The following is a 25,307-nucleotide window of genomic DNA, read 5'->3' as shown; positions in this document are numbered from 1 at the left end:
ACGTGGCAGTGACCACGGGTCCCGGGGGTGTTCACATGTTTACAGGGGTTGCTGCGCCCATCAGCTCAGCTGGGGCTGGCAGAAGGGCTAGAACGTCATTAGCACCCCCTGAAGACCTGTTTCCTACTCTGCTTTGTGTGACAGATTTTCTGTGTGAGTCTAAGCAACTTCTTAAGTGAAAATATTTGTCTTTCAGGGATTTTTTTTTCTCTCCACTGAGTGGCAAAGGCCATGTTTGTTTGTCTTAACTCTGAAACTGTTATTGACATAGATGAAGTGTTACTTTTATTAGCTGATCATTACACAGCTTGTATTTGCTGGGTTCCTTTGCATATAATTATGATGTGAAATCTCCTTGTAAGAGTATCTGTCAATAGTGTAATTGACTTTACAATGTTGACTTTTTACTCAATAACCTCAGGGATCAGCCCATCCTTAGACATTGGAAACCTGCTTATTTTTAAATTTACCTGGGCAGAGAGTCCTCAAGACACATTGTCCTCAAAATGACTGCTCCCATGTCTCAAAGTTTTATGCCTGTGCCTTCTGCTCCTTCTCTAGTGAAATTCCTTGCAGAGACATTGAATGGGACAAACAGTTCTAGCCCTAAAAGAACTGTTTCTGAAACTCTTAGGAAATGGGAGCATAAGATTTCTTACATTCATAAAATTATGTCCTGCTTCCCAGGTACAGGCCATAGCAATTCTCCTGGGTCTGAGCCACATGTTTTCAACTCTTAAGACTTTTTGACTCCAAGTGACCTCTCAGGTGGCAGAGAAAAATTAAATGTCCAGGGCTTGCCAGGGGATTGAGAGAGAACTGGTGGGAGGGCTGTCCTTCATATGTCAAGAGAGCCCAGAAATTGCATGCATGAACTTGGGAACCAAGTTTCCTGGGTCTATAGCGTGCAGCTATGTGACCTTGGGCCAGGTATACCTGGGCTTCTCATGAGAAAACCAGCACCTGCCTCATGAGTTATTAGGATTAACACACAGTTACATGCCTGGCACAGAGTAAACATTATACAGGTGTTCAGTAAATAAACAGGAAAACAAACAACCCTATTCACAAATGGGAAAGGACTTGAACAGACTTATCTCCAAAGAAAATACACAAAAGGTCAATAAGCACATAGAAAAATGCTCAGGATCACTAATCATTAGGGAAATGCAGATCAAAACTACAGTGAGATACCACTTCACCCCCATTAGGATAGCACTGTCGAGAAAACAGAAAATACTAAGTGTTGACAAGGATGTGGAAAAGTTGGAACGCTTGAGCACCATTGGTGGGAATGTAAAATGGTGCAGCCACTGAGAAAAACAGTATGGCGGGTCCACAAAAAATTAAAAATAGAACTAACACATGACCCAGCAATTCCACTCCTGGGTATATACCCCAAAGAATTGAAAGCAGGTTCTCAAAGAGATATTTGTCCATCCTCGTTCATAGCATCGTTATTCACAGTAGCTAAAATGTGTAAGCCACTCAAGCATCCATCAGCAGATGAACAGACAAGCCAAATGTGGTGTATATATACACAGTAGAATATTCAGCCTTAAAACAGAAGGAAGTTCTGATACATGCTACAATATGGATGAACTTTGAGGACATTTATGTTAAGTGAAATAAGTCACTCACAAAGAGAAATACTTTATGACTCCCCTTATGTGAGGTACCCAGAGTAGTCCAGTTCATAGAGACAGAACGTAGAATGGTGGTTGCCAGTAACAATGGGGAGAGGGAATGAGTGGGGGGCGGGTAATTATTTAATGGGGACAGAGTTACAATTTTACAAGATGAAGGGTTCTGGAGATGGATGGTGGTGGTGCCTGCACAAGGTTATGAATGTATTTAATGCCACAGAACTGTATACTTAAAAAAGGCTAAGATGGTAAGCTTTTTGGTTTGTGTATTTTATCACAAATTTTTTAGATGGGAAAAAATGAAATGAGTAATGTGGAGAACCTCATGGATTCATCTAGCCTGCCCTCCACAGACCTTCCTAGGTCCCCTTTCTGGGTACCTGAAGCTCAATCCCAAATCCCAGAAAAGGCTTAGTTTGGGCTTCTCTGCCACCTTGAGGACAGTGCACATACGTGTCAAAGCCATAATTTTGAAGAATCGTGACAGTAGTCTAAACCTTAACATGTTATAAAATTATAAGAACGTTCCATTTGATCACCACCTAAGGCTGCTTAATTTTATTTGGTTCTCTAAGGACCCCAAGTGAAACCTGCACTTCCCGTGGAACAGGAAACAAGTCAGGAATTAATGGCTCTATACGTACAAAACATTAATACGTAAGGTCCTGTCAAAACAGAGTCACCAGGAAAACCTATGTATCAGCTTCAGATCTACTCCTGGCCTTCTCTTTGTCTTTCCTTTGGAAAAGATGTTTGTAACAGGAGTTTAAGAAGCCTGCAACCTTCAGTTTTAAGATAGGGTGGGGCCCGATTATACAACTGGAGGGAAAGTTTGCCACTGAATTTGGGGGGGGGGGGGGGGACGGATTGTATTGTTTTGTTTTTTAAAAAAAAACAAGTACCTGTCAGCTTTTATCTTCTGAAATCATGGTCTTTGAAGGCAGTTCTAAAGCTCAGTATTAGGTTATGGTTAGTGGTGGGAAGGCGAGGAGGAAATATTACCAAAGGGAGCGATTAAAGGGAAAAGGAAAAAACAACACTAGAAGGACAAAGGTTGCACATTGAGTTCCCACTGGGCCACTGGCTTGGCTTTTTGTCTTGACTTCTGGGCCAGAAATCTAAACAATGACCAGCAAATTCACCGTGTGAAATTTGATCAACGTTCTGGAGTTGCTCCCCATATTTCAAAACAGTAGCATTGGTTAATACCTTTGAAATTCTGGCGGCTTTTCCTATTGTATCTAAAAATCCTCTGCACTCCTGGTGGTGCTGGACTGTGCCAGATGCAAAGAGGTTCATGGAAGAGTTTTAGGATCGTTCCTGTTGTGTTCTGCGATCTAATGGAGAGAGGGAGTCACATTCATCTCAGTCTTTTTAAGGGAACAGTTTGCAGCTCATGGGAGAAAATTGTGCCCGTTCCTGCCTTCAGCCCTGGAGATGACCACTGAGGCAGAAGTCCTAGAGTTGCTGAACCCATATGCTTCCTGAGAAGGGCTACCCAGCTGGAGCAGGCATCAGAGGCCCCTGCATCTCCTAGCTGAAAGATAACCATAATCCCAAATTTTGTGTTTACTGTTCCTAGGCTTTTCAAAGTGTTTTTGATACCCATAAATAACATATTTAGTTTTGCTTGGTTTTGAATTCTATAAAACTGGAATGATACTTTGTCTTCTTTTCTGACTCTTTATACTCACTATTAGGTTTATTTGGCTTGCAGCATATGGTTGTAACTGATGATGGGTTTCATGGCTGTATAATATTCCACTATGTGGCTATACCACATTGTTTTTTAAGACATTTGAATTGTTTATAGTTCTTTGCTGTCACAAGGAAAGCTGCTATGGGAATTCTTATACTTGTCTCCAGTTTCATTTAAGATGCATGTCTAGGTGTGGAAATTATTGGTTTGTAAGGTATGGACATGCTCAACTTCACCACATGAGGACAAATTGTTTTCTAAAGTGCTTGTATCCATTTACACTCCTACCAGCAGAGTATGATACTTCCCATTTCTCTTCATCTTCACAGACATTTGGAATTGTCATACTTTGCCATTTCAACCAATCTAGTGAATATGTAACAGTATCTCTTTGCCTTTTAATTTCCATTTCCCTTCTTACTAAAGATGTTACAGTTTTCTTCATATATTTAGTTGGCTGCTTGAATGTGCCTGATCAACATTTTACTCATTTTTCTATCAGGTTGTTTCTCTTTTCCGTATCTTTGTGGGAGTTCTTTGTATATTCTGAATATTAATCCTTTATTGACTATATGTGTTGCTAATAACTTTTCTAAGTTTGTGGATGGTCGTTTCACTGTCCATAACAATGTCTTTTGATGAACAGGAGCTCTTAATTTTCTTGCTTACTAAATATTTTGTAATGAAATCTAGTGTCTTTTAAAAGTCCCTACTCCAAGATCATCTGGTCTTCTACAGTTTTTTCCTAAAAGATTTTAAAAGTTTTTCTTACTCATTTAAATCTATAATCCATCTGGAGTTATTTGTATATTGATTTTTTTCTAGCAGCCTTGCAAAGTGAAATAAACTGCCTTAGTAACTTTAATAATTTATCTGTAGATCTTCCATGAATAAAATTATATCTTATGTAAATAACAGTGGGAATTTTTCTAATTCTTATATATTTTATTTTTCCTCTCCTATTGCAGTTAGGACCTGAGTAAGAGGAATAATAATAGACATCTTTATATTGTGTCTTATTTTAAAGGGAGCTATGTTATTGATGAACAGTTGATAGAATGTTTGTTATAGGGTTTTTAGGAAATATACTTCATCATAAAAAAATTCCCTCTGTTTGGCTTGCTATGATAATTTATCATAAATGGTTGTTTAATTTCATCAAAGAAATGTTTAAATCATTTAAGATAACTATAAATTTTTTCTCTCCTTGTTTTACAGTGATGAATTACATTATAAATTCCCAATTTTGAATATAACCTGCATTTTTGATGCACATATGATACATTATATTTTATACATATTGCTAGCATTGGTACACTAACATCTTCTGTATGAATTTTGCATATTTGTCCATATCCATGTTTCTCTAGTGCTATCTTTATCTAGTTTTAGTGTCAGGATTACATTAGTCTCATATAATGAGTTAAAGAGTATTCACTCAGATTCTCTGAGTTTAGCTAAGATTGGAATTATCTATTGCTTAATGTTTGATGAAACTTATGAAACACTGTGGAGCTGGTGTTTTCTTTGTGGGATGATTTTTAACTATTGATTCAATTTCTTTAATGATTATAGTATAACTTATTTTTTATTTCTTTTTTAATTCATTTTGGTAACTGGGGATTTGTCCATTTCACCTGTTTTCAAATATGTTGGCCTAAAGTTGTATCTGTTCTCCATTTCATTGATTCCTGCTACTTTATAATTTCCTTTCTTTCTTTGAATTTATTCTTTTTGTTGTTGTGGTCTGGATAAAATACTTTTATTTTAAACTTTTCTTCTTTTTACATAAAAGTTTAAAGTTATAATTTCCTTCAAACCACTGCTTAGTTGCATCCGTAAGTTTTGATACCTTTTATTTCCATTATTGTCACAAGTTCAGAGTATTTTCTAATTTCCATTTTGATTCCTTCTTTGACCATAGGTGTTTTTAGAAGTGTGTTTTTAAATTTTCAAATCTATGAGGAGGTGGTTATTTCTTATTTTTGTTTTTAGTGACCTCTGCAACACTTATTATTAATTACAGTGCATTGTGGTCAGAGAATTAATCTATAAGATACTGCTTTTTTGAAATTTGTGGAGACTTGCTGTGTGGTCTAGGAATGTATATCAGTTTTTATAAATATTTTGTGTGTGTTTCAAAGTAATAAACCTTCTCCATTATGAGCACGTGTTCTGTATATGTCCACTAGATCAAATCTACCTATTATCTACCTATTAACCATGTCGGGGTGGGGTGGGTGGGGCGGGGAGGCAGGGAAGGAGGGAGGGAGGGAAGGAGATATGGATTTGACCATTTCTCTTTGTAGCTCTTCCAGTTTGGGGTGTATTTTGAGGCTATCTTATTGAAAGTCTCCATGTTTAGAACAGTTATATCTTCCTGGTGAATTGAACCTTTATGAATGTTTAATGACTCTCTTTATCTGTAGTAATGATTTTTGCCTTAAAAATCTGTCTTATCTGGTTTTAATATAGTTACACCAGCATGGCACAGTGTTTTTTCCTCCTTTTACCTTCTTTTTTTTTCTTTTAACATTTATTTATTTATTTATTTGATTGTGCCAGGTCTTAGTTGCAGCAGGCAAGCTCCTTGGTTGTGGCATGCATGTGGGATCTAGTTCCCTGACCAGAGAGCGAACCCGGGCCCCCTGCACTGGGAGCACAGAGTCCTAACCGCTGCACCATCAGGGAAGTCCCCTTCCTCCATCTACTTTTAACCTTTCTTAGTCCTTATGTTTTAGGTTCATCTCTTGCAAACAACATATGACTTTTTAAAAAATCTGTGTTAATGATCTTTACCTCTTAATGAAGATTTTTAGCCCATTTTTAACAACATATTTGGATTTATTTCTACCATCTTGGTTTGCATTTGTTTGCCCCCCCTTTTCCAAATTCTTTTCTAACATTGTTTTAAATTGATCATGATTCTCCCACTCATTCCTTTTTCCCCCTTCTAGTGGTTTAGAAGTTATATACATTTTTCTCTTCTTTTAGTGTTGATCCTAGAATTTTTAACATGAGTATTTTAAAATGTATAGAGTTAATCAGTATCTTTAACCTCCTGATCAGTACAAGGCCCCTGGAATGCTTTAACTTCTGTTCTCTCCACCTCCCAAATGACATGCTACATTTGTCTAGGACTTTAGGTCTATTTCACTTTCTTTCTTTCTTTTTTTTTTTTAAGTTAGTTGTTATTATAGTCAGCCCTCTGTACAGGTTCGGCATCCATGGATTCAGTCAACCACTGATAAAAAAAATATTCAGGGGAAAAAATTCCAGAAAGTTCCAAAAATCAAAACTTATTTGTCCTGCACACCAGCAGCTATTTACATAGCATTTACATTGCATTAGGTATTGTAAGTAATCTGGAGATGATTTAAAGTATATGGGAGAATATGCATAGGTTATAAGCAAATACAAAGTCCCATTTTATATAAGAGACTTGAGCATTCATAGGTTTTGGTATCGAGGCGGGTCCTGGAACCAGAGCCCCCACAGACACCAAGAGACAGCTATATTGTGTTATCTGGTCAATACTTGATTACATCTTCTTTGCTTATCATTTTTTCTTGCATCTCAGACCTTTTTGTTTTTTAATTTTTATTTTATGTTGGTGTATAGTTGATTTACAATGTTATCTTAGTTTCAGGTGTACAGCAAAGTGATTCAGTTATAGATATTTCTATTCTTTTTCAGATTCTTTTCCCATATAGGTTATTACAGAGTATTGAGTAGAATTCCCTGTGCTATACAGTAGGTCCTTGTTGATTATCTGTTTTATATATAGGAGTGTGTATATGTTAATCCCAACCTAATTTATCTCTGCCTTCCACCTTTCCTCTTTGGTAACCATAAATTTGTCTTCTAAGTCAGACCTTTCTTTTTGGATCACTTTCTATTTTTCCTAAAATATATTCTTAAGAAGTTCCTGTAGTTGAATATCTACTTTTAATTAAAGTCTTGACTTTTTGTCTGAAAATATATTTATTTTGCCTTCATTCTTAGACGATAGTATTGTAGTTTGACAGTTATTTTTTCTCTCTCACTTTGGGAATATTGTTCTACCTTCATCTGTGTTATTGGTTCTATCTTAATTGCTACGCCTCCTTAGGTGATGTGTTTCCTTTCCACTGCTTCTAAATCTTCTCTCCCTCTTTTCTTTTTTTTTTTGTAATGTCTGTGATAACTATGATATATCTAGAATATGCATTTCTTTTTATTTATCCTCCATGGGACTTGTTGGCTTTCTGAATCTGAAGATTGGTAACTTTCATCAAAACTAGAAATTCTTAGCCATTTTCTATGCTGGGATTGGATCTTCCCCATATTTCCTTTCACCCTGGAACTCCAGTTAGATTTATACTGGATCTTCTTACTATGTCCCTATTACCCAGTCTCTCTTCCATATTTCCCATCCCTTTATCTCTTTCTGTTGCATTTTCTATCATATCTTTAGGTCCATCTTTCAATTCCCTAATTTTTTTTTATAGCTCAATTCCATTGAGTTTTTTAATTTCAGGGATTATTTTTAAGCTCTAGAAATTCTGTTTGATGCATTCCAAAATCTGTCTGCTTGGTTTTAATAACCCAGTCTGTCTTTCTAATGTCAATTCCCTTTTTTACTTTTTTATACATACTTCACAATCTGTACCTAATTATCACAATATTTTCAGACTTTGCAATTCAGATTCTGTAGGTTGTTTTTCTGTTGTCTCTTTATGGTGGCTTATTTATTCTGTGTTTAATGATTTTTTTTTTTTATTGTGAACCTGTGTTCCTTAAAAATCTTACCTGTGGGAATTCTTTGTGGCCTGGGTCTAAAGTATGTTCTTCCAAAAAGGGTTTGTATTTTCTTCTAGTAGGCACCATTGGGCACTTAAAACTAAATTTAGCTTGAGGTCTTTTGGTCCACACTGTGGAATTCTGGCCCCATCCCCACAAGACTTCAGGCTTGCAGTTAAAAATTCTCAAGGGAGGCTTTTCTTGTCTCCATTTCCATCTGGAGCTGAGGTCGAGGCTGTCTTTTATCCCCATTGTCTGCCTGTGAGGGACAGTTACTTTTCCCTAGCATCTCATCAAAGGCATCATCTTTCAAGGGTCCTAGCTTTTTACGTGGCATTTTTACATTTATACATTCCTAGTGGCCTGTTGCTGATTTTAGATTATGAGCTTCTACTTAAATATTTGATTAAACTTGATACACAGGAATCCTGATGGCCTCAATGTGGGTTGCTTTCTTCAAGAGAGGATTTGCTTTTTTTTTTTTTATTGGAATATAATTGCTTTACACTCTTGTACCAGTTTTTGAGGTACACCAAAGTCAGTCAGCTGTATTTATACACATATCCCCATATCCCCTCCCTCCCTCGACTCCCCTCCACCCTCCCCGTCCCGGCCCTCTAAGGCATCACCCATTATTGAGTTGATCTCCCTTTGTTATACAGCGACTTCCCACTGGCTATCTATTTTACAGTTGGTAGTATATATGTGTCTGCGCTACTCTGTCACTTTGTCCCAGCTTCCCCTTCACCCCCGCCCCAACCTCGTGTCCTCCAGTCCATTCTCTGCATCTGCATCCTTATTCCTGTCACTGGGTTCATCAGTACCTTTTTTTTTTTTCTTTTTAGATTCCATATATATGAGTTAGCATACAATATTTGTTTTTCTCTTTCTGGCTTACTTCACTCTGTATGGCAGACTCTAGGTCTATCCACCTCATTACATATAGTTTCAATTTCAATTCATACATATATCCATCTCATTCCTTTTTATAGCTGAGTAATATTCCACTGTATGTATATGCCACATCTTCTTTATCCATTCATCTGTTGGTGGGCATTTAGGTTGCTTCCATGTCCTGGCTATTGTAAATAGTGCTGCAATAAACATTATGGTATGTTTCTTTTTGGATTATGGTTTTCTCTGGGTATATGCCCAGTAGTGGGATTACTGGATCATATGGTAGTTCTATTTTTAGGATTTGCTTTTAAAACTTCTGCTGGGAGCCTGGGGACCAATGCATCTGCAGCCACTTTAACCCCCTCAAGGGGCCACAGTTACCCAGGAGCTGCCAAAATCAGTTCTGCTGCTCCCTCCACTTAAGTTTGGGCTCTTGTCCCAGGACTAGAGGAGGCATTTTTTCCATGAATACCCTGCTTTTCTCGGTTGCCTGCTGCTCACATTTCAGATTTTGTCCCCCCCTTTTCTTTTCTTTTTTAAGATTTGCATCTGTGCATATGTAAAGTTCTCTCAGTACGTGTGCCTTTATGTAAATCTCTAAGGTTCCCCTTATTTTCCAGGGAACCCAGCAATGACTCAAAAATATGTTGCTCTCCTTTATCCAGGATCTTTTGTATGATAGCTGGAAGAATGCCTTCTGAATAGCTCCTCTGCCACTGGCTGGAAATGGAAGCATCCACTCATCTCTTGTCCTCTGTCTCTTTCTACCTACAGTCAGTTTTGGATAGAAGCGCTAAACTTCGAACACTGCTTCTATAATCCCATGAATTCCACCTGCTTCTTTTCATACTTGGCAAAAGACCAGAGTTCTCAAGTAAAGCCCTCAGGAGGACAACTTCACCCTCATTGCTAACCTCTAGGTTTAAAGCCATCAGCTCCAGAGAGAACCCTAGTGCGCAGGTGAAAGGTGGAGACAACACTGATGATATCAGTACTGATGATACGATAATGGAACAAACCATGAAGCCATAGGTCTGATCAGAAGCTATGCCTGAACTTGTTAGTTGCAAGCGTTGCTCATTCTCGGCCTGAACTAATGTGATTTCTCACCTTTTATGTTCAGTATTTCCCACCGATTTGCTTAGAGAATGAATACCAGGTTTTTATTTGAGATGAATAACACGTGTTTCTTTGGAGTCCTAGTAAAATCAGGTGGCTTTAATTTATGCTAACGTGATCGTTGTATTGTAACATAGAAACTCAACTAAAACTGAAAGATGGCAGGCATTTCAGATATATCACGTGTTCATTTTAATGAATCGTTTTTAAGGAGGTGCTTAGAAATTCCCCTTCCAACATGTCCAGGATGCCTGGTTTCTTCTTTGAAAGTAGTTGGCTCCCTGGAATCAGCCCCTGCAGCAGGAGGTGTCTGACACCAAGTCAGTGCAGCCAGCGTGCCCTACCATGAACAACATTGCATCGAGTGATTAATCATTGAAGGAGCTTGTCGCTTCCTGCTGAGTTTGTGTGTAATTTATGGCTTATGAGCCCATGCTAAAATCTCAGGGAAAGCTCATTGTATCAAATGAAAGAGAGATGCATTTACATTTCAGTTCTAACTCCCTGAAGTTATGTCCGTGTACCTGTTTTCATCTAGAAATATTGTCAATGGTGTGTTGGTTTCCTGTCTTCATCACAGTAAGCTTCCTTCCTGGGGAGGACAGGGAGACATTTCAGTTTCCTGCTTGAGCCGTCTTTGAGAGCTAGCAGGGCCACCTTGGACCAGTCACAGGGCTCCCTGAGTTTATTTTGTCTGTCTGTGAGGTGGTTGAATGGGGCCAGTGATGCAAGGCATGGGTTGTAGAATCCCTGTTGGCATGCAGTGTGCTCCCAGGTGGGACCAGAGACCCTGCACTACACAACCTTGAACTCAAGAGCTAGGGAAGTGATTTGCTTTTCTCTCCTTCAATCCCTGTGCCGCCTTTAAGAAGGTTTCATTGTGATTCGAGTGTGTCTTGAGTGCTTCTCTCACACTCGCTTTTTTTAAGTATAATTGATTTACAATGTTGTGTTAATTACTGCTGTACAGCAACCGGATTCAGTTATACACATATATACATTTTTAAAATATTCTTTTCCGTTATGGTTTGTGCTTCCTTGTTTCCTTGAAAGAGAAAGAAAATGTTCTCAGGCTCAGAACCTTCTCTCTTGTAATACCATTTCAGTACAATGTTGCTCTCATCCTGGTGTAGTTCTCTCACTTCACCCTGCACCTCAAAACTTTCTACTTAAAAAAATGTTTCAGGGCGTGGGAGCAGGATCCAGAAAGAGAAGCACAATGAACACCATATATACCTTTCACCTGGATTCACTAAGAATTAGCCTTTTGCAACACTTGCATTTTTCTTACTCCTTTGCTCCAGGAATTCTCAGTCTTCCTCTCCATAGGTGTTCAGAGAGGTATCAAATTCTGCTTAACTGCAGTAGTGAATTGTAAACCCCATGTTGTTAAAAAATAAGGATTCAGAGCGACATTGATTTTCTAAAACCCAACCGTAGCCCAGTAGACTCATCCAAGTGTAGTTGGGTTCACTCAGAACCCTTTTAGGCTAGTTCAGTAGACTGATTATTTGGGGATTTCACAGAACTTGCCTGCAGCAACGATCCTGAGAACCGTTGGACGGGACTTTCGTTTTCATTTGCTTTGATACTTCTTCATAGCTGCCTGTACACGTGGTTCTGTTTCATGTTTGATAACACCTCACAGGAATCTTCCGTAGCCACTTTTATGCACCCCAGACACACCCAAAAAACAGGAAGTCAGCAGAAAACATATCACAGAGGCCACGCCCCGAAGTACAGGGTCTGTGTTTACAGACAAGCCCGTGAGGAATTTCTGTCTCTGGGCCTCTAACTCTTACTTTATGCTGCGTTCCCTTCAGCCTCCTGACCCGGCCTAGAAAGAAGACGGGACTGCTTGGGGCGGCAGGGAGAGCTCTGGCAGACAGACAGCAAGGGAGGAGACCACATCAGCACCCCTAAGAGCTGTCCTCTGTGCTTGGAACTTTTCATTTTGTCGTCACACAGCCCTACGAGGTAGATGAGAAGCCTGCTGGAGGTCTCACTGAAAAAACAGCACGGGGGTGTGAACCCCGAAAGTCTGTCTCGAAAGCCAGGCTCTTTCTATAACGACTTCAGGGAAGGGGGTGTCAGTCTGGGATCATGGAGTGGGGGACAGACGCTGGACCCCTTCTGGAGCCTGCTAGGACTTTATCGTACAGATGCACACATGGTAATTGTCGGGGTGTATCGTGATGATCTAGAGGCATCTGGGAAAGGTGGAATTTTGATAATGGCCCTCATGCATTTTGCCGGTGTACCTTACAAGGGCAGTGTTCCTCACCACCAGCTTAAATTTAGCAGAGCAGCAGAGGGAGGGAGACACCTACTACCCCGTTTACATCAAGGACTCTCTTCACCTCTTCCTTTCTCTGTGGGCTGCAGCAGGATCTCCCTGAGCCTCAAGGCCCACAGGGGTGGGAGGAGACAAAGGGAAAGGGCTTCCAGACTGACTCTCACCCCATCGCCTTTCTTCCGGGGCTGCACCCTCAGGGAGTGCCCGGGAAGATGTGCTGGTGGAGACCCACCGCTGTCGCCACAGACTTCCCGCTCTCTGCCACACGGTCCCATCTGCTCCGACACTTGCTCAGTGTATCTGTTGTGGGTCCACTGCACACCTGGCACAGCGCTAGCCCCTGAGGACAGATCAGTGACTGGGCCCTGCCTGTGACACTAACACTCTAATGGGAACCACAGACACAGGACATCATCGCACGATCCCAGTGATGGTGGGAAGTGCTGTCTCTGGAGGGAACGTAGGGTGCTTACAGTTGGAGCTGTGTAGGAAGGAAAAGTGTGCCCATGTTCCCAAGATCTAGAAATGTATCACCAGTGAATGAGTCCATGGGAAATGGGGCCAGCAGGGTGCAGTGGAACATTCTCTTCCCTGCCCAGAACCTCCAGCCCTCACATCCAAGGCCAGATGCCATGTCTTCCACAAACCTTCTCCTTGTGCCCTCCCTCTGCACCCTCCAGCTGTAAATAACGCTCCCTGCCTGTGAGTATTCATCTCTGATCACCATCTCTTCCGAACACCCTCTGTGTGCCAGGCACCATCAGACTAAGAGTTGCTGTGCAGACAGGATTGGTGCCCATTCCACAGAATGCGTGGTCGAACCAGGAATAAGCATCAGAGTCCTGGTTCAGACACCAGCAGGCATTCGCCCACATCCTCAGCCAAACAACCCCGTGAAGCGGGGAGCGGGGCGGGGGAGGGGGGATGGTGGCAGAGGGCAGATACTATACTCGCTTTGCCAGTAAAGAGGCACAAGGGAGGTCAGTTCACTACTCAGATGTATGGACACAATAACATCATCAGAGGTGTGATGGGTGCTGTCAGATCCTGATGGGGATGTATAGCAGGTGACCTAGTTACAGGGAAATCAGAAAAGAGCGAGAGTCGATCTGATGATGTTACAAAGAGCTCAAGCTTGAGCCTTTGGTTCGCATCCCAACTCTGCTACTCATTACCTGTGTAGCTGTAAGTAAATTATCAAACTTCTCCAGGCCTCAATTCCAGTGTCTAAAATAAGGATGCTAATATCCACTTTATAGAGTTAAACACATCATCTGCAGATGTAGCAGAGCACCTGGCAGGTGGTAAGTTTAGTAGATGGTAGCTTATTGCTGTCTCATCTGTGATCTAACCAGGACTTGTTCTCTGTTCATCTGTAAGCATCTTTGTGACAGTGTCTGGATCTGATTTCACCTCAATGCCTCCCCTGGGACCCTCCCTAAGGCCGTGCATTTATATTAGGTGTGCGGTGACTATTTGTGCAATGAATGAATGAATGAAGGAGGGAACGTGGGAATGAGTAGCTGTCACCACATGGCAGGTATCTCTTTTTGCTGAACACCAGATTTAGTCTTCCAACAAAAGGCTCCTGCCGGACCTGCTTTAGGAGAGAGAGGGCTTTTTTTCTCTGAAGTACCCAGCCAACATCACCTGGTAATGTCTCCTCTGCAGTGTTGGCGGGTATGTGAAACCAAGCACAGCTTGGTTTTTATGATTTAATAGAAGAGATTGCACTTCCACCGCTGTCACTTCAAAAGAGTGTTGTTTTGACGTCTCAGCTGCACAAATTGAGTGAAAATGTCAGTGATGGGAGATAAGCAGGGAAGATGGAGGTGTCAGGATTTAGGACCCCATCTTCAAAGCAGAGCCACCTGTTGGCACATCGCCGGATTGGACGTCAAAACATCTGCTATGTGAACTCGGGGCTGCTGGCTGTCTCATCACAGGGGGTTTAATCTGTGTCCTCTCTTGTCCCCCCCCCCCCCCCCCCGTCCCCGTCCCACAGGAACGGCCTCACCAGCTGCCGGATGCGGACTGAGAGCGAGCCGTCGTGTGGCTCCCCGGTGGTCAGTGGAGACCCCAAGGAGGATCACAACTACAGCAGTGCCAAGTCCTCCCACGCCAGGAGCACCTCGCCCGCCAGCGACTCCGTCTCCTCCTCCTCGGCCGATGACCACTACGAGTTTGCCACCAAGGGGAGCCAGGAGGGCAGCGAGGGCAGCTTCCACAGCCACGAGAGCCACAGCGAGACGGAGGAGGATGACAGGAAACGCAGCCCAAAGGAGGCCAAGGATGCTTTGGGGGACAGCGGCTACGCGTCCCAGCACAAGAAGCGCCAGCACTTCGCCAAGGCAAGGAAGGTCCCCAGCGACTCGCTGCCCCTCAAAAAGAGACGCACGGAAAAGCCCCCCGAGAGTGATGATGAGGAGATGAAGGAGGCGGCAGGGTCGCTCCTGCACTTGGCAGGGATTCGATCCTGTTTGAATAACATCACCAATCGGACGGCAAAGGGGCAGAAAGAGCAAAAGGAAACCACAAAAAATTAAAAACAAGTCACTGATTTGTTTTGAACTTACGGCCATTTGGTTTCAGCATGTCAGGAGATTTCTAATGATTTGTGGCAATATCAGCGATTTATTATTTTTTTCTTTTTTCTTCATTTGGTTTGGTTTTCTTTCTTTTCTTTCTTTTTTTTTTTTTAATTTGCCCCCCTCCTTTGTTTTGGACCCTTAAGAATTTTATGTTTAAAGGAGATTGAAGCCATAGAACTCATATTGACACTCAGCTGTTTTACAAAAGCTTTTCATTATCTGAAGACAAAACCGAAAAAGCCAAAATTACCATTGCTTCCTCCAGCTTGTCAGAAACCCGTGGCTGAATCCGCAGGGATGGCATTGATAATGCCACGGGGATACACATCGGGCACCTAGAAGGCACGTGTGCAGAGTTACCATCGGTCAGGCCCAACCTTTAGGTTTAAAAGGTCAGGTTGTGCACCCAGTTGGGTTCACTGAGTGAATGCACGTAAGGCAACCGAGGAGAAGGAAGGACCCCTGGTTCCCCTAGGAGCAGACCCGAGCTCATGGCACTGAGCATCAAATAGTGCCCGGAAAACCCGTGGCATTGCCCCAAGCATGCAATGCGAGCTGGGGAAGCCGGGGTCGGGGCTGTCACCAGTCCTTTGTGCTTCTTAACCGTGAGGCCTAGTAGCATCTTCCGAGGTGGACACTGGACCATTCACGTTCACCAGATGTCAGTGACTCACAAGAAGAAACTGGGTCTGTTTTTAGTGATGTTGCTAATCATTGAATTCTGTTCTATATTAAATGAAGAGAAGGTTCCACAAGCCATAAGCCTGAAGGTTGGTCCTGCACACACGGACACCACACACACGCGCACACACACACAAACACGCGAGAGAGAGAGAGAGAAAAAAACTGATGCAGAAAACAAGCTATGTCTTCTTAACTGCCCAGTCACGTTCCAAGAAATTACAATAGCTGTTAAGGAAGGAAATAATGGTGCAGATCTTTTTCTGTCTGTCAAAACCATTTGATCCAAGTGAAAACAAAGCAAAACAAAAAGCTACGGAACCTGCCATTAGTGTTGCGGTGTATTTTTAAAAGATGAAAGGCACATTGATGGACAAACTAAAGTAAAACATAGCAAAAAGAAAGAAAAAACTCCTATACTGCCCTCAAAATGGAGTTTGCAATTAATGTCAGTCAGGACTCATCTTTGCGAAAATCAAATGATTTCCACATTCAGCCAGTGTAGCCAGCAGAAATTTCTGATCCACAATGCATGGAATTCCTTTGAAAAAAGAAAAAGAAAAAAAGAAAAAAAATCACAAAAAGACAAACTTTTTTTTATTCAAAAATAACAAAGTTCTTGTAAGGTAAATAATGTATTTAGCATGAAGCATGAATTATTTTCATATAAATATAGAAAATAGAGAAAAGGCTATGCCTCTAATTTTTAAGCCCTTAGGCTTAGAGGTTCTTTTGGTTTTCTTCTTTTTTCCTTTTTTTTTTTCCTTTAATTTTTCTTTTTTTTTTTTTTTCTTTCTTTCTTTTTTTTTTTTTTGTCCTTTTTTCCAGTGATTTTGTTTTGGTTTTTTGAAGCAGGTGTTTAAGGTTTAACCTTCTTCAGGGACAAATTCTGACTGTTGGGGAGCTTACTCTGCAATACAAAAATCTCTTCATGTTCTGGTAGGGCCTGGATGGTGGAGCTCTGTACTGCCTTGTCTGCACTTCAGCCCCCGACCCCCTCTGATTCTTTGTTGAAAAGTGTGTCCTTTCTCTTTGTCTGTACATGTTTACCATGACGCAATAATTTGAGGGCAAACTTAGTAGTGAGTGTGTATGATAGAATCAAGAGAATTAGGGGACGCTGACTTGAGAAAACCATGACCGTGATTTGGTTTCTAGAAAAAAGGCAGTGGATAATTATGCAAATTCGCCAGGAGAAGGGGAAACACATGAATGGGCCTTATTGGATGAGGGTGTGAGTTAGGGTACACGGGAAGGAGGAAGTGACACGGGTGTTGGAAGGACCAGCCCCAGACGTTTTCCCGTGACGCCGTCTCACGGTGGGAAGGAGGAGCCGGCTGTCTCTACCACCTGGGCACACGAACCAACCTCGAATGAAGCCCACCTAGATTGTGAGCACTGTATGTAGACAACCAGATGATACCATGCAGCCCAGAAACTCCTGTTATCTTTGCCTGAAAGAAATGATTTGGGGAGCTCCAGAGAAACCTTGAGAAGAATTTGATCTTCCACCCACATGGAAGGGAATTTTAAAACATAAGCAAACATGCCCACTCCTGTGGCTCAAGATACGGCGGTAAGGGAGAGAGAGGGAACTGGGGTAATCTTGATTTTGAAAATGGGACAGGGTGGGCCATCGTGGAGCCCCTCTGCCAGCACCAGGCACTGTCAGAAGCTCCATCAGCCAGGACAGTGGGAATTAACTGGTGCATTATCTTCCTCTGGGCTGCTGATGACAGAACCTGGGGGAAAAGAAAGATCTACACCCCTGAACAGGTCAAATTCATGACCCGAACCTGAACACTTCCAGCATACTTGTTCAGGGTGTAGATGGGAATACGGATGTCTATTTGAAGTGCTCTGTTCCCTCCGTCTCCCCAAATATCTGACACCCCAAAAGCCATCCACAGCCATGGAACCTGACGGAACCCACCTCAGTCCCCCACCCTCCCCCCACCCCGCAAGATCAAATTCAGACTTCCCTCCTGAAAGGCAGAGGTAAATGTCCAGGACTGTTTCTGGCAGGGGACTTCTTCCAATTCAAACCCCCACCGTGGGCTGTCTCCCCTCATTTCCTTTTTCTAAAGGAGCAAAGGCCTCTTTTAGAAAATAAGAAAATGCAATGTGTGTGATTTACTTTTCTGATCTCTTTGAGAAATAGATAAATATCTTATAAAAGTGTGTTCTTAACTCCAGAACCACTCTTTTTGCATAAATACCTCATCGGGCAGCTTTCTAAGTGTTATTTTTCCTGAGTCTCCCTCAGTCCCTTCATAGGAGCCGCTGGGAGACCTAGGGGAAACTTTAGTGAGGGTACTTTTTTCTATTTTTCTTCTGTTTTTGGAGGCATACACATTATGCATAACCAAAACAATGGCTCAATTGTGTTTAACTTTGTATTTTGATTGTTGAGGAAAAAAAAAAAGTATCAATGTGTATGTGGCGGTTTGTAGTGAATTCATTGCAGAATGAGGTTGTCCACGCCCTTGCCAAGCCAAGGGGCAGGAGGCACCCTCTCACCCCCTCCTCCAAGAGCAGTAGAGAATTTAAGCACAAGCCTCTTTGTGAAAGAATATTTTGCTCAAGTGTAATCCACTTTAGTCTTGGAATTTCTTCCCAAACGTCAGGTGTTCTTTTAGCTTCCAAACTAGCCTGTGTACTCATTAGTCTGACAAAAATCGCCTGAGCACCGTTCAAGGGGTGTGGTGTTTTTGCTTTCATTTCTCCTGCTGGGAGAAGTGACGTTTCATGTGTCATTCCAGTAACTCACATACTCACATGGGGCAGGGGGGAGGGGGAAATGGGGAACTATAGCAATATTTGAAGATGCTTTTGGAAAACAACCATGAACACATCAGCACCATGACATCTACAGTTACTTGCTGTTGGTCCTCGGACACATTTAAGAGAAAGAGACTGTAAGCTCTTTTTTCTTAAATGATATACACAGACAGTTATTTTTATGCTACTACAGTTGTCTTTTATCTTTACCTAGTACTACGTGGAAAGGGTTTGCATCATAGATTTTTTCCCAGCCTTATAATATACCCTAAGCTCCTACTTCCCTTCCCCCTCTCTAAGCAGTATATATACGTTCAAGAGTTCTTTGATAAAACTGTCTATCTGAAACTAAAATGAACCCAACCCACATCGAGATGGTGGTTTGAGGAAACCCTGGCCAAGACAACTATGGCAGGCTTTAGTCTTGGGGCTGAGTTTTTAAGACAGGATGGGTAAAAGGCTTTTCCCAAGAGCTGATTTTTTTTCTTACAGAGGCATTGAGGGTGTCTGGCCCTTGCTGGGCATGGCCGTGAATACCACGGGGCAACTGAAGGAGACCGTTGCACTGAATGGTGGTCTCACCTGCGGACAGCTTCAGGCTGTGGGCTCTGTAGGGAGAAAACTGTCCAGATGGTTTTTGTGCCCAGCTAAGTCCTGGGACGAGGCAGGACTGCCCAGTGTCACGTGCTACCAGCTCCCCGTTTGAGTGACCCCAGCTCCACGTGTGTGGGCCCTTGGCCTCTCTCATCAAAGGGCTCTCGGAGAAGGACTCAGTTATGTACAAGTGACCTACATTGGAGGGTTTTCCACGTGGGATTGGATTCAACTCAATGTGACTTCTCTTCCCCTTTTAGACTTGATTCAGGTTGGGACTCGTTTCTTTCTGGTGGATCACAGCTGCCCAGATGTTGCCATTTTCTTATGTTTCTGTAGAGGAGTATTTTTCTTTCATCTTCAGGATTTTCTTTTCTTTTCTTTTGCCACCAAAAGAACACATTTGAACTCCGTGTCCCCTCTTGATTGTGACTTACCAGTGTTGACAGTTCAGTCCTTCGTGTTGTAGGTCCCAGCTCGAATACTATATCAAACACTGTTACGCACATAATGCAGCACTGTGATCTAATTTAAATAATACTTTTTTATTATTTATACTACTATATATAATATACATCAACACTTTTGCTATATAACCTAAGTGATAACCCTCTTTTTAGTTACCTGCCAAAACTCGGGGCTTTGGTTTATATGCAGTTAACACAGTTACAAAGTTGTAATGGTGTCTTTTTTTTTTTTCTTTGTAACGGAATGTGTAAATCAAAGTATATACATTGTGTGGTGTTCCCTGGAGTCCCATGAGGATTTACACATGGCATTCAGTGTTCTGTATAGACCCACCTGCCTTTGTGAATTCATCTGTCCACCCCTCTTCCTTTGAGAGAGCACCGGTGATGGTGGTAAACTCCTGTTCTCTCGCTCTCTCCCCTACTGGTTATTCTTGAATTAAGCACAGACTCGTCAGCTCCGTTGCTTTATCATGAATAATGCGTGTGACCTTGCAATTCTTCCACAGTTCAGCAAACAAGTGCTAGCTTCACTGACCAAAAATTAAGGAAGGAAAATGCGATTTTTAAAACGATCCATCTTTTAACGGCCGAAACCAATGTGTCTATGGTGCTGCATTTTGCTGTCTGTCCTACTTTTGAAATCAGACCTGGTGAGAGATCACTTCTGACCTACTGTGATCACGCTCACAAGTACCCTTCCTGTTCGTTGTGTTAGCGTTGAAATCAAGACTATTTATTTGGAATAGATACCACAGTGTTTTCCACTGTATTTCATTTGCAAAAGTTGAGAATAGCCTTCCCTACTTTTTGCAAAGAATTAATATTCCATATTGGATTCTCAAAGACTTCGATATGGTGAATCTATCAGACCTAGAAATTGTCTTTCATCCTTTCATGACTGTGGCCTCAGTTCCCAACCCCTCCCTTTTTTTAGATGAAACTCTTAGCACAAGTTCAGTTATTTAAACGTTCAGCATTTCTTGAGTGTATGTTGAGCCAGCGACGCTCACAGCTGATTCAGTAACCAGTTTCCTGCTGTCATTCACACTCACTACTTATACTGCCATGGTGAAAATGTGGAGGAAACAAGTGTCCGTGTGTGTCTGGGAAGCATTACACACTTGTACATTTTTTTATATTCTTGATTCTGTAACATTTCTGAGTTCTGTTTCTGTTTTACAGAAAAATAAATAACAGTGATAAAGCAATCAGAAGATAAGAGGTTTACTCTCAATACTTAGGGTCGTCTGACCTCTGGCCAATAGACCTCCATGGCCAAATTCATTTATAGAGTAATAAGTTTTCAAAAGCCAATTTTTTTCGATATTTGTTTTCTTTTTTTCTGTATGAAACTGCCAATATCATGAATAGAAAGGGAGAACCGTGGAGGAGAAAGTGACGTTCAGTTGCGTTTGTGTTACTTAGAGGAGCAGTGTGGAAGCAGGCACGATCCGCCGAACTTTAGGGACCTGATGGTGTTGCTTTGGAGGCATCCATACTTGCATTTCGCATTCTTCATATGTAATCATATTGCCAAAGACAAACTATTTCATCATTTATTGTAAATAACACTTTTCCCCAGACCTACCATAAAGTTTCTGTGATGTATTGTCTTCCAGTTGCAATAAAAATTACTGAGTTGCATCGATTGAAGAAAACTGCCACGTAGTATTGTGTGCACTGCGTCTCCACATGCAAATGCTGAGCAGTAAAATCATTTCTATTTCTTACCTGCACTAGGGTGTGTGTTCCGTTTTTTACGGTCGGTGTTAGAGTCTCCACTGCACTTAATTTTGCTTGTCCTCATGCATGCTTCCTTTTCAGTGGAAAAATCACACGCCTTTTGCAAATACATAAATTCGCAGCCCAAGGCTGGGCTCACCTGCAGCTCTCAGGAGAATTCCAGCTCTGACCTGAAGAGTTGTTGGGCAGCAGGCCTTCTGCCACAAACCTTAGGACTTGTGGTTAAGACACTTGTGACTTTCATTTGGAAGTTGTCAAACAATATACTAAAACTAAACAATGAGGCTGGAGCCTGCCAGCCTATCCCAGGTTCCAAGGGCTTCTTAGGACAACTTTCCTAACCCCGAGACTTTGACCTTCCAGGATTTAATCCATCACCACTCAAGGACCACACACATGCCCCAAGAGCCAAGAAGGAGCTGGGTGGGAGAGGAGTGATTAGGACAAGTAACAGATCCCAGGACACCAGTCACCGTGCTTGGAGGAGTAGAAAGGATATTCTTTCAGAGTTCTGGTTCCTTTTGTGATGGTTTTTCTAGTGTGCTATGTCGATCTGTAGATCTCACAGTAGTAGCAGTAACCCCAGTAGACCTGGTCTCCACCAATACCCCTCTGCTGGACTCCCACAGTCACCAGCATCTTCTAGGTGCCCAGGCTGTACCTCCTGTGGTCAAGGCGTTACTGTAAAATCACTCCTAGCAGGGCTACTGGAATGGATTCCCAACAAGGCCTCTCAAAGTGGTCACTCCAGGATCCAGTGTGTTATCCAGGGTTGCCTCCATGCCCATCTGCACTGTTGGAATCACCTTCAAAGTTGTGGTGATCCCTCCTGGATGACACATCTTCAGTATTTCAGGGGAATTGATCGGGAGGAGGAGCAGAAAGTCACTTGGGTCAAATTTGATGAACTGGGTAGTTGACCAAGTTGGGTCATGCTTAACACCAAATATAAGGTGTGGCCACCATAAAAAGCCTCTATCAAAGGTGTTCCGTAAGTGATTCTCATGCTGTGTGAAGATGAGACATCCAGTTAGCCTGAGTATCAGAATATCTGAGGGAACTCTGTCAAGATGATAACCACTCCAAAATTCTGACCTGACCTCCAGGGGTTATTGACCATTGCACAGGAAGAGAGGGGAAAAAATCTGGTAGTTGTTTGTTACCTGCAAGGGGGGTGTACCAATGGGCTATAAGATGGGGTGGTCTCTGGGCTAGAAGGTGGTATGAGTGGGAAAGGAGACAGGTGAAGAAGATGGGATTGAAATCACACTGCATGACAATAGAGTAAAACTGTCACCAAAGTCAGAGTCACCATAGTAGGCATTGCACATTATTTTTTGCTCTTTTCTAACTCAAGAAGCATTCATTTAGCATCCACTCTATCCCAGTGACTGCTGGGCCACAGTGACAAGGGGAGTCGGTCTGGAAGGGACTGGAATGGAAGAGGAGCTGAGTTGCTGGGGAAGCACATGCTCAGGTGCTTAGATGATGCCCCAGAGGGATTGGGGCCAGGCCTCCTGGAGCAGAGTTTCCTGAGGTTTAAGCAGTGAGAATCTTCTTGAAATAAGCTCAGAGTATTGTCAGGTGACTGATTTGAAAAGACAGCACTTAGGTTTGTCTCTGAGCTGCTTCTACATGTGCTCAAGCAGCTTTACTTCCTTACCATATATTCATGTGCCTCCCCAACCGTGTCCTCTACCCTCATCAACATGGGACCACAGCCATGGCCTCCCTCTTCAACTCACTCTCCAACTCCATCTCTGAAAAGAAGTAAACAAAGAAATGACCAGCATCATTTTATTACGAGCAGCTTGGTATAAATGTAAAGAAAGAAGAAATCAAAAGTATAAATAAAGCTCACACTCATAAGTGACTTTCAATCCATGGTTTAATAGCAGCATTTGTGATTCCACGCTGTGCATTTGGTTGGGGAACTGTATGTCTAATGTTCTGTGTTTCCTTTGAGTAAAACTACAAGATTCTGGACTCTGCCTTGAGGATATAAGTATTTGCTGGATAGAGGCCTCATTTGCATATGTAAGTAACAGGTATCCTCTAATGTTTAGGTAATCTAGATGGCTCTCTCTGCTTTTTGAAAATTCTTCCTGGACAATAGAAAATGGGTTATTTTCTGAAAAGATCGGACAACACTGTCTTCAAAGTTGTATGAATCCTCAGAGCAGTGAAACTACCCATCCCCTACCCCCGGCCCAGGTACCTCGGGGACCAAAAGGGCCGTTTGGTCTGTTGATGCTGCGCTGGTGGGATGAGTGAAGGTGAGCAGTGCTGGTGTCCCTAACCAGTTTCTCCTCTCCTCTCGACTGCTCTGCCTGGTGAAAGGAAATGTTCTGAGCGAAGAAGTTACCATCCTCCTAGAAAGTTCTGAACAGATGAAGGCAATTTCAGAGGGAATCTGGCATGACTAGGAGGTTTCTGTTTATCACCTGAAAGCTCAAGTCTGTCACCCTGCTTCTCAGATCTCCTAGGAGTCAAATGATTCTGTATGTGTGTTTTGACCATTTTTTAATTTATTGGGATATAAAACCAGAGGTTCAGGAACTTGGTAAGAACTGTTTTTTAAAAGACCCAAACACAAGTGAATAAATCAGCTTATCCAATGTTCGCTTCTTCTCTTTGTTTCGTGTGAATAATCCCAAAACAGTGCTTTAAATACTACTCGTAGCAATTGTATCTTGATTTGAAATCATTCTGGGGCATTTGGGGGTAAAGTTTCCTAATGTTTTATGTTACTCCATAATAAAGTACTTATGCAACATATGGCTAAATCTCCTTCAAAAGGCAGTAAGTTATTTGAGAAGGATCAAGGAATTCTATCTTTTCTCATCTGTTACTCATCTCAAAACTGATTGCTAAAAATATATAATATGGATGAAGCACAGGATGATGAGGGAAGTCTGAAAACAAGAGAGCGGCTGACGTCTTATTCCCGCTGGAATGCAGTTTCTTCATTAAATGGGTCCATTCTAGTCACATCATAAAACACTGGGGACCCTGGAGTCCAAACTCCCTGTTTTACAGACCTGGCAGCTGAAGCACAAAAAAATTAAGGGATTTGCCCAAGATGACACAGCTGGCTCTGGCTAGTGGCAAACCCGGACTCAAGGGGAAATTTTCCTTCTTATCTTTTGTCATATGCATCTATTTGGTATGTAGTTATAAACATCACATCTGTAGAATTTCACAGCTAACAATTCCCCACACATACACACTTAACATTGTCGTATGCGTTTTCCCTATAGCTATGGTGAAAATGACCATCTTTGTCAATGACACATAACACTCTATTGAGTGGGTGGCCTGTCATCTTCAACTACTATCTTCCTTTTCATTGTTTAAATTGCTTACAGTTTCTCTCTATTCTGAGCAATACCGCAATGAAGGTCCTCAGGCGAGTGGCTATTTGCATATTTTCAACTTCTCTTTCAGTTAGATAGCCTACTGGACTATTGGAACAAAAGTATTATCGATGTTACAGTGCTTTACATACAGGCTCTCCAACAGGCATCAGTGCCAACGGCAATGAGTGAAAAACCCAATTTCATTGCACCCTTACCAGTACTGGAAGTTGTTTTTCTCTTTAATTTTTGCCACCAGACAAAAGTAGTATTTTATTGCTGTTTTGTTTGTTTGTTTGTTTTTAATTTTTATTTATTGGCTGTGTTGGGTCTTTCCCTAGTTGTGGCGGGTAAGGGCTACTCTTCATTGTGGTGCGTGGGCTCCTCATTTTGGTGGCTTCTCTTGTTGCAGAGCAAGGGCTCTAGGCATGTGGGCTTCAGTAGTTGCAGCACACAGGCTCAGCAGTTGTGGCACACAGGTTTAGTTGCTCCTCGGCATGTGAGATCCTCCCAGAGCAGGGATCAAACCCATGTCTCCTGAATTGGCAGGCGGATTTTTAACCACTGCACCACCTAGGAAGTCCCTATTGCTGTTTTTTAATTGAGGGATAGTTGACAATTTATTACTGTTTGAGTTTTCGTTTAATTATTA

The 25,307-nt window shown here is 42.0% G+C and overlaps 1 protein-coding gene across 11 annotated transcripts in view; it reads left to right on the top strand.

Moving 5' to 3' along the window:
- Positions 1 to 21,286, top strand: part of FOXN3 (forkhead box N3) — a 395,933-nt gene extending 374,647 nt beyond the window's left edge. For all 11 annotated transcript variants that reach the window (XM_057733100.1, XM_057733103.1, XM_057733104.1 and 8 more), the window contains one exon: positions 14,445 to 21,286. In XM_057733100.1, the coding sequence (XP_057589083.1) occupies positions 14,445 to 14,985 (541 nt within the window). In that variant the 3' untranslated portion in view covers positions 14,986 to 21,286. The remainder of the gene's footprint in view (positions 1 to 14,444) is intronic.
- The last annotated feature ends 4,021 nt before the right edge of the window (positions 21,287 to 25,307 follow it).

Source organism: Hippopotamus amphibius, chromosome 4 (genome assembly GCF_030028045.1).
Source record: "Hippopotamus amphibius kiboko isolate mHipAmp2 chromosome 4, mHipAmp2.hap2, whole genome shotgun sequence".
In the NCBI taxonomy this organism is placed as follows: Eukaryota; Metazoa; Chordata; class Mammalia; order Artiodactyla; family Hippopotamidae; genus Hippopotamus; species Hippopotamus amphibius.
This window is presented reverse-complemented; position numbering and strand designations above follow the sequence as displayed.